At 49.5% G+C, this 10332-nt stretch overlaps 1 protein-coding gene across 4 annotated transcripts in view; it reads left to right on the forward strand.

Moving 5' to 3' along the window:
- The window catches only part of PLA2G6 (phospholipase A2 group VI), a 41587-nt gene that overhangs the window by 12216 nt on the left and 19039 nt on the right, over window positions 1–10332 (forward strand). For all 4 annotated transcript variants that reach the window (XM_006757411.2, XM_006757412.2, XM_015559844.1 and 1 more), the window contains 2 exons: window positions 7980–8195; window positions 9482–9665. In XM_006757411.2, coding sequence (XP_006757474.1) covers window positions 7980–8195; window positions 9482–9665 — 400 coding nt within the window. The remainder of the gene's footprint in view (window positions 1–7979; window positions 8196–9481; window positions 9666–10332) is intronic.

The raw sequence follows: 10332 nt of genomic DNA on the forward strand, positions 1-10332 counted from the left end.
CAAGCCCCAGGTTTTTGCTTTTCAGAAAAAAAAAAAAATTGATTTCAGAGAGGAAGGGAGGAGGAGCTAGAAACATCAATGATGAGGGAGAATCATCAGCTGGCTGCTCCTGCACACCCCCTACTGGGCATAGAGCCCGCAGCCGGAATCGAACCAGTGACCTCTTGGTTTCTGGGTTGCAGCTCAACCACTGAGCCGCACCCTGCTGGATGAGACTCTGTTCTGTACATGTCTCCTCCTGTACTTGTCTGGGGGGCTTTGAACTGCAGGAAGGTGTGTGAGAGAGATGTCAGAGTCCTGCTTCCAGCCTGGCGCAGGTGGAGGTGTTCCTGCAGTCCGGTAGCTGCTGGGAGCTGGCAGACATAGCTTTAGGATGATGAAGGGAATCGGGGACTTGGGAATCCCCAGGTTTGTTGCCTAAGGCCTGTGAGTCCACATCACCCCTGCTGGGTGGAGAGATTGGACCCTGGCTGCTGCAGATGGCAGCAGCTGCAATAATGGTATCTGTGGTTTATTAGCGCGTCCCATGTGAGAGGACTCGCTCAGTGTTAACTCCCTTATCCTCGCAGCAGTCCCAGCGGCGGGGTTATGACCCTGTCTTACAGGGGAGGAAACGCAGCCCAGAGAAGTTAAGTAACTTGCCCAAGGTCACGTGGCTAGTCAGTAGCAAAATGGGATTCAGACCCAGGCATTCTGCCTCCAGAGCCCACCTCTTCCTTTCCTTTCACCAGAGCCACCTGGCAGGGTGGTGAGCTGGGAGGGGCTCAGCTCACCTGGGCCCATCCTGGACCCCGGCCTGACATATGGTCCAGGGCCCTGGCTCTTCCGCTGTGAGCCCCGGGCAGTCGCTTGTCGCATTGCTGTGTACATTGTGATAACGTCCATACTGTGTTCCTGGTACGAATTAATCATTGACCGTGACGTTGACTGTGGCATATGCTATTTGATGAAACCTGCCCGCCCTCACTGGCATCCCAGCAGAAGCAGGCCTCTCACCCCAAGGCACGTGACACGTGATCTCCGCTTCGCAGAAGGGGGCTGGCTCTCGAGCCCGCGGTGCTTCTGCGCCTGGACTGCTGTGCAGCTGCCTGCCAGGAAACCTCTTCCCATCCCTTCTGTAGACCTTGCTTCCTACCGCTCAACGCCATGGCCATCCTCACAGTCACACCCTTGCACATACTCTCCGCTTTCCTGTAGCTCTCTCTCTCCATTGTGTTTGCTGGGCACAGCCCCGACAGGAGTTCAGTCCCGTTCTCTCCACCATGGCTGACGGAACACCCTTCCACACCCACTGGTCCCACCCCAAATCATGACATCAGCTCCAAGTGACCTGTCATCCTGTTGGCAGCCCGGCATTTCTCAGGGTCATCCCTGTCCGGCTCTCCTGGACGGCATACCTGTCCTCTCCTCTACCTCCAGCCCCTCCTCATGCTCACCCCCACGGACGGCCTGGCATCTGCCTCACTGAGAAAATAAACAACCAGAAGAGAAGTACCATAAGCTCCCTGTACCCCGTCTGCCCCATCTGCACCCATGTGCTGGGCCTTCCTTGTTTGTTTCGGCTAGAGATGCTTCGCTCATGGGTCTCATTGAAGGCATCCCCCTGTCATCTTTCCTCTCCTACACAGTTCCCCCTCTTTACTGGACATTTTCCATTGCTATACAAATGTGCTTTAAAGAACATCTTTCTCAACTCTACTTTCCCCACAGGCACTTCCTATACATATTTATGAGACATATTGTCCTATAATTTTCTTTTTAAGAAATATTTAATCAGTTTTCAGTGTCAGCTTTATGCTAGACTAATAAAAAGAGTTGATAAGTAATCCTCCCATTTTCTGAAAATTGTTTAGGACTGGTATTTCTTTTTTAAATGTCTAGAAGAATTCATGAGTGAAGCCATCTGAGCTTGGAGTTTTCTTTGTGGGAAGTTTTTAAAATATAGTATGTATTCAATTTCTCTTTCTTTTGTATGTTTTTCTTTATTTCAAAGAGAAAGGGAGAGGGAGACAGACATTGAAACATCAGTGATGAGAAAGAATCACCCATCGCCGAAACTGGTTTGGCTCGGTGGATAGAGCGTCGGCTGGCTGGAGGGTCCCAGGTTCGATTCCGGTCAAGGGCATGTACCTGGATTGCGGGCACATCCCCAGTAGGAGATGTGCAGGAGGCAGCTGATCGATGTTTCTCTCTCATCGATGTTTCTAACTCTCTATCTCTCTCCCTTCCTCTCTGTAAAAAATCAATAAAATATATTTTTTTTAAAAAAGAATCATCCATTGGCTACCTCTTGCACACCCCCTGCTGGGATTGAGCCCACAACCTGGGCCCTTGACCCGAATCAAACCCGGGACCCTTCCATCCTCGGGCTGACATTCTATCCACTAAGCCAAACTGGCTAGGGCTGTATTCAATTTCTTTAACAGATATAGGACTAACAGATTTTCTCTTTCTTCTTGTGTCAGTTTTACTATGCTGTGTTTTCAAGAAATTTGTCCACTTTAAGTTGTCAAATTCATTGGCATAAAGTTGTTCATGATAACCTGTTTTCTTTTTAGTATCTGAAGGCTCTGAAGAGATGGTACTTTGTATTTTCTGTATTTCTTGTTCAGATTTGTTAGGGGTTTGTGTCATATATATATATGATTTCAGAGAGGAAGGGAAAGGGAAAGAGAAAGAGAAGCATCAATGATGAGATAATCATTGATTGGCTGTAAAGAGAGAGAGAGAGAAACATCATCAGCTGCTTCTTGTATGGGCCACACTGAGGATTGAGGCTGAAACCTGGGCATGTGCCCTGACCTGGAATTGAACCGTGACCTCCTGGTTTATAGGTCGACGCTCAACCACTGAGCCACACTGGCTGGGCTAGTTTTACCTTTTAATCATGCAGCGTGTAGTCACAGGAGTTTTACTTTTCCCCCCACTTACCATAATGCTTTTGCAGTTCATGATTGTTTTCTAATTATTCCATTTTCCCTCTCTGTTAGTTTATAAGTTATACACTCTGTTGTCTTTTAGTGATAACTGTTAAGAGACAGTTCTCTATGGGTGTCTTGCGTTTCTCTACATCTTGTGAACAGAGACGCTGGTTGCCTTTGCTCGGGCTGTCTATACAAGGATGTCTGCAGTGAGCAGCCTTGGAAGGCAGAGATAGGGCCTTTCTCCAGAGCAGAGGGCCGGCTTGCCTGCTCTCCTGTGTAATAAAGACAATATCTTCCTCCAGAGCAAAGCTTAAACAGATTTCTCACTGACAATTATAGAAGATTCCAGTTCCCTGCACTCAGGTTTTCTCTCCTCTGATGCAACATGAGCAGGTGTCACCTGACCCTCTTCATGTCACCCTGTGGGAACTGGATCCCAGGGAATTGGCACAAATGCTGATACTCTGGCTCCTGCTGTTGCTGTGAGTAATAAATTGCCCTTTGTCTTTGATCCAGGAATCTTGTGTCTCCTGCCAGCATCCATGAAACTGTGTCAGGCTAACTTGTTAGTTTGCAACTAGGGCAAAATCTGAAACCGTCCACAGTTCTTGATAGAACCCTAGAGATTGTAACGCACATCCTTGGCCTTACTGAAGTATAATTGGTACTCTAGAATCTTCCAGGCCTGGGAACCCTTTCACTGCATTTATCCTCCTCCAGGCGTCCATGCCATGTTCTTTTTTCTTATTAATACTCTTATTTTAAGCACACTAAGGCATTACATTGTCAATATTCATTTAGATTTGCCTATAAATATACCATTTTCATGGGCTTCATTTTTCCCCCAGCATCCTTATTGTTGATCATTCACCTGGGATAAGGTTCCTTCTACTTTATGAAAATAATTTTATATTTCCATTTGTTTAGGTTTGCTAATGACAGTTTCAGTCTCTCTCTCTCTGACTAGTGAAATGTTTTTGCTTTTTGGCGGTTTTAAAAATATTTTTATTGATTTCAGAGAGGAAGGGACGGGGGAAGGACATAGAAACATGAATGGTGGGAATTACTGATTGGCTGCCTCCTGCACACCCCACACTGGGGATTGAGCCCACTACCCGGGCATGAGTCCTGACTGGGAATTGAATCGTGACTTCCTGGTTCATAGATTGATGCTCAACCACTGAGCCACACCGGCCAGGCTGACTAGTGAAATGTTTTAATTTCAGTTTCATACCTGTAGGTTTTGTGTTTGTCTGCTTTCTGGCTATGGAATTCTCTTTGGTGTTTTTTTCTTTCAGCTCTTTCAGGCTGTCGTTCCATTGTCGCTGGCTTCCATTGTTGAGATGCCAGCTGTCAGTGTACCGGTTATCCTTTGAAGATGACCTCCTCTGCTGTTTTTAATATTTTCTCTTTGCATTTTGAGCAGTGGTAGTAGGGTATATGTGTCAGTTATTGCTATGTTACAGTATGTTCACCAATATATGTCATTCTCTGGTATTGCTATGCAACAAACTACTCCAAAATGTGGTGGTTGAAAACAGTATCAATTATTTAGCTCACAAATCTGTAATTTGAGTGGAGCTCAGTGTGAAAGGCTCAGCTCTAGTCTACACAGCATCAGCTGGGGCGGCTTGACTGCAAGGCCTACTGTTAAAATGACTCACTCACAATTGGCCAAGTTGGTACTGGCTGTTGGCTGGAAGTTCATCCGGGGCCGAGGGTCCAGGACCTACAGTCACCTCCATGGGCGCTCAGCTTCCCTGGGGCGTGATGGCGGGATCCCAAGAGAAAAGAGGTAGAAGCTTCCGGTCCCTTAAGGCCTTGGTCCAGAAACTAGGACAGTACCCCTTCCGCCACATTCTAGTAGTAAAGCAGCTACAGAGCCAGATTAAAGGGTAAAGAGGCACGAATTCCCTCCCAGTGGGAGGAGTGTCGAAGGATTTTGAGCCATGTTCTAAACCGCTACAAAGTCCTTAAGTGTAGACTTCTTCCCCTTCCCCTTCTGCTTTTCTTTTTGGTGGAGGCGGGCTCAGAAGGTATTTTAAATCAGTGTTTTTCATCAATTTTGGAAAGTTCACAGTTGTTAACTCTTCACATATGGTTTCTGTCCAATTCTCTCTCTCTCCTGTTTTTGTGGCTCTACTTATTATGTATATTAGATCTTTTCACTATATATTCTACATCTTTTATCTACTTTCCTGTATTTTCCCATCTTTGGACTTTCCATGCTTTATTCTATTCGTTCTTTTCTGACCTAGTTCCTATCCACTAATTTTATCTCAGCATTGTCTAATTTGCTGTTATACCTAGCCATTTTCTTCATTTTGACAGTTGCATTTTTAAAATTTTATAATTTCCACTTGGTTATTTTTTTTATAGTTTAAAGTTCTTCGCCAAAATTGTAAGTCTTCCATTTTATCCTCTTGAGTATTGTCCCAGTTATTTTAAAGTCTGTATCAGATAACTCTAACATGGGCAGCCTTTCGCTTACAGATCCGTTTCTGTTGGGTTTCCTTTATTTTGTCGTATCTCCTCATGGGCCTGTGAGTTGTGATTGTGCCAGACTTTGGATTTGAACAGTGCTGTAGGGATCATCTGAAGCCGAGTTTGAGGTTTCCTTTATGCTTGTGTCTCCCAGGTACCTGGGACCACGCTCAGTCCAGTTTCTGGAACGAGTTATTTGAGGCTGAGCCATCATGCCCTTGTGAAGGCTTTCAGGACCCCAGCCCACAGTAAGAGGCGGTCACCAGGGCTCTGCCTGCAGACCCTGGCCTCCAGTCCCTGTCCCCGGAGCCTGTGAGGTTGTTGATGCTGCCGCTGTCCCTCGAGCCTCTCGAGTAACAGCAGCCTAAACAGCAGGCTCACGTCCTGGCTTTCCTTCATCCCTGCCCGCCCAGCAGTTCTTCGCTGTCTGACTAGGTATCCGGCACCTCACGCTGATGCCTTTTATATTTTGTCTGGCCGTTCTGGTTGTCCCAGCTGGTGACCTGGTTCGCATGACCTCTGCTATGACGGAAGTGCAAGTCCTCAGAGAGACCCCATTTTCTTTTGGGCCATTCCTATCAGCATTGCAAAGCCGGCTTGCACTTTCCCGTTAGGAGCCTTTAGTTGCACCCTCTGCGGAAAACCCCACATTGTCTGTGTTTGCTGTCTCCAGTTCCTCACATCCCATTCGTCCTTAAACCCATGCTAATGGGGCTTTGGTTCCCACACTCCACCAAAAGTGCTCTTGTCAAGGTCACTCGTGCCTCAATCATGCCAAACCCAGTGACCAATTCCAGTCGTCATCATACCTGACACCACAGCAGAATTCCACGTGGAGCACTCCAGCATTGAGAGGTTGGTGAGATGAAGCAAAAACCAGCCATGGAGAATGAGGAATGGCCCTTCCATATCCCCCTGTCCTACTTTGTTTTTCTATAGCACTTTTAAAAATACATACATACACGCGCACGCGCGCACGCGCGCGCGCACACACACGTACTAGTATATATTGATTTCAGAGAGGAAGGGAGAGGGAGAGAGAGAGAGAAACATCAATGATGAGAGAATCGTTGATTGGCTGCCTCCTGCACACCCCACACTGGGGATGGAGCCCACAACTCAGGCATGTGCCCTGACTGGGAATCGAACCCATGACCTCTTGGTTCATAGGTCGGCACTCAAGCACTGAGCAACACCGGCCAGGCGCTATGGCACTTACTGCCAGGCAGTCTGTTTCTCATATTCCTTATTTGGATTTCACCTTGCTCATTCTGTTGATCTCTCCCATGAGAATGTGGGCTCCGGCAGGGTAGGGCAGGGCTGTTGTCTGTTTTGTTCCTTCATTTACCCTCCATTTAGGACAGCTTTGAGCGCAGGTCAGCCTGTCAGTAGGTATTTGCTAAGCCATCGATCGTTGTCCCTGGGAAAGAACAGGCTGGCGCTCCGAGCCCCCTCTCTGGCCCTGGGCCCCGGCTGGCTGCGGGGCTTGTGCGGGTGTGTGGGAAACCCCTGGTGTGCTCACAGCCCTGGTCAGACCTTCAAGCCTCCATCATCGACGGGTAATTACTTCAGCTTTTAAAGTGTTTTTCCGTTACTGTCTCAGCTGGTCCTCACAGCACCTCGGTGAGGTAGGTGGGGCAGGTGCAGTCAGTCTCGTTTCAGAGAGGAAAGGACTTGTTTTAGGAGAACAGCAGACCCGGACTCAAACTCTACTTTTTAGAAGTGAACCAAACTCTCCCCAGCTGGAGTGGCTCAGTTGCTTTAGCTTCGGTCGCCCTGTGTTCCAAAAGGTCATCGGTTCAATTCCGGGTCAGGGCACAGGCCTGGATTGTGGGTTTGATCCCCAGCCGGGAGCCCATGGAAAGGAACCAATCCATGTTTCTCTCCCTGCCTCCCCCTTCCTCCCTAAGCATGTCCTCGCGTGACATATATTCTTTTTCATGAATAAAACGTTTTTCCTGGTTGTAAAAATAATTTCAACTCATTGTACAGAAATGGATAAAGAACGTTTACGTTGTTACGCTATCATACACACTCTGACATTTCCTTTCAGTCTTTTAAATACAGCGTAGATCACGTGTCATACAAAATGCGTATCCTGCTTTTAGATTTAGCATTGTAAAATGACTCTTCCCTGTTCTTTAAATATCTGACTTTCACGGCTGCGTAATGTTCCACCACATAGATGTACACAATTTATGTAACATTCTACCGCTGGGCATTTGGGTTAAATAACATGTTTACTTCCTACTGTGTGGAGGGGCTGGGCACTGGAGGCCTGGGGCTGTCAGACCGGACAGTCAAATTAGAAAGTGGGTAAAGTAAAATCTAAAAGCACCACATGATGATACTTTAAAAAAAGAGAGAAGGAAATATTTTCAAATAAAAAGCAAGTCCCAACTCCATTTAGGGGTGTGGGGCGGGGCTGGGAGTCCGGCTGCAGCGGGTCAGTGCACCCTGGGAGGCAGGCAGTGTCCTGTTTGTGAGGACCCAGGGCGTCTGATTCCCGAGGGGGGTGGGCCGAGGGTCCTCGGCTCATTTCTGTCTCCCTCCTCGGTCCTGGCTCCTCAGACTCTTCCAGCTGGAGACGGAGGCCGAGGCCCTGGTGACCTTCCAGCAGTATTCCTCCCTGCTGCCGCCCTTCTACGAGAGCTCCGCCCACATCCTGCAGGTGGACGTCCTGCAGCAGCTGACCGACCTCATCCGCAGCCACCCCAGCTGGTCGGTGGCCCACCTGGCGGTGGAGCTGGGCATCCGCGAGTGCTTCCATCACAGCCGCATCATCAGGTGGGTGGGGCCTTGCCGGGCGGGGCAGCAGGGCTGGACCCTTGGGATGTTGGCAGGATGGGGCCTCAGGGAATCTCCCTCCTGCTTCAGTTCTCCGTAAACTCAAAGGTTGCCCAGAACCTTTGCCTTAAAAGGGGCAGCGTTGCCTCTGGGTTAGAGCCTAGAGATGCTGGCTACAGTCAGAGGGGAAAATGTAACATTTCTGGAGCACCCACTGGGTGCAGGCCCATGGTAGCTGTTTTATACCCACCTCGAACTGGAATTTCCCCAACACCCCCATGAAGCGTTGTCACCAGTGAGAGGTTATGTGGCCTGGGCAGGTCGCTCAGCTGGAGGGGGCTGCGGGGGCTGCAGGTCCTGGGTGGCTCCTTCCAAGGGTCTGGTGGCTGCCCCTCGGAAGCCGGACCACTGACTCACACCCACTCAGCCAGATGTGCATCATGGTCACAGTCCTGCCCTGAGGTGGCCACACCTCCTCTGCTCAGCTCAAAGCTCCTGGCTGCCCTTCCCAGGTGACAGGCCTGTTCTTGACCATCATGGCATTTAACCTCGCAGGCCTGGCCATTTCCTAGGGCAGGCACGGCAGGGATTGTTGTTACTTTTTTGTAAATAAAGATAGTGAAGCCCAGGACAGTTAAGAGAATTGCCCATTGTTAGATTTCTGCCTTCTGCGACCCTTTTTACTTATTTATTTAATTAAAATTTTTTTTAATGTTTTCTCTATTGTTGAAAGTATTACAGATGTGCCCTTAGTTTGTTTGGCTTTTTTCCCATTGACCCCCTCCCCTCCCAGGCCTTCATCACTCTATTGTCTGTGTCCATATGTGCATATAAGTACCCCGGGTAAGCGACCTTTTTTTAAAAATCTTCACCAGAGGCTATGTTTATTGATGAGAGAGGGAAGAGAGAGAGAGAGAGAGAGAGAGAGATCTATCTGTTGCCTCCTATACCCACCCCGACTGGGGCGTTTGATGTACAGGACGACACTGCAACCAACTAGCCACCTGGTCCAGGCTTGCAACCCTTTCTGTGCCACCCCACTGCCCACTTCAGGCTGGTGTGGCCCTGGGGCACATCTATACAGATGTGCAACTGGCACTAAAAACGGATACAAATTCCTTGAGATACAAGTAAATCGTGGCTTAGCCCCGAGTTTGAACCGGCCAGCTGGAGCGTGGCATGAGTGCTCCTGAGCTCCTAGCCCACTTCCCTCTTCTGCACTTGGGTTTCTCAGTGCCCTGCCCATCTCGTGCCGTGTCCACTCACCTGTCTGCCCACCCCCACAGCTGTGCCAACAGCACGGAGAGTCAGGAGGGCTGCACACCCCTGCACCTGGCCTGCCGCAAGGGGGATGCGGAGATCCTGGCGGAGCTGGTGCAGTACTGCCATGCCCAGGTGGACGTCACCGACAACAACGGGGAGACGGCCTTCCACTACGCTGTCCAGGGTAACAGTGCCCAGGTGCTGCAGGTGAGCAGCGGTGGGGACGGGTGACAGCACCAGTGACACCGCACTGTGCCCGCAGCTGTCTCTGGGTCCTTGCACTCAGATGTCACTCAGGGCCTCTCACGGTCCCTCTGTGGTCCTTAAGACCCGAGCTCCTTTGTGGATGGTTCACCTGCATCCACTCTTCCCTCCTTCACTTGTCCAGGAGACGTGTTCCTCGCCTCTTTGCTCTGACAGTCCAGGAAAGTCCTCCAACCCAGCAGGCAGACTCCACTCGCAGTCCAGCCGGTGGGTTTAGTTCAGCAGCTCCCGCGTGCCTCCAGACAGCCGGGCCCCTAAGTGGGGGCACTCGTGTTCCTGGGGGACCTGAGCTTAACTTTCGTTGTTGATGTTAATCCTCACCCGAGGATATTTTTTCCATTGATTTTTAAAGAGAGTGGAAGGGCGTGAGGGGGAGAGAAAGAGAGAGAAACATCGATTGGTTGCCTCCTGCTTGTGCCCTTATCAGGGCTGAGGTTTGAGCCTGCGACCCAGGTACGTGCCCTTGACTGGGAACCAAACCCGAGACCCTGCCGTGAGTGGACTGCCTCTCTAACCACTGAGCCACGCCTGCCAGGGCCTGAGCTTAACTTTTTACAGGAATTCAAAACAAACACAACAAAATTCCATCTGGCTCCCGCTGGCATTTGCG

The sequence above is a fragment of the Myotis davidii genome, unplaced genomic scaffold, assembly GCF_000327345.1.
Source record: "Myotis davidii unplaced genomic scaffold, ASM32734v1 scaffold514, whole genome shotgun sequence".
Lineage (NCBI taxonomy): Eukaryota > Metazoa > Chordata > Mammalia > Chiroptera > Vespertilionidae > Myotis > Myotis davidii.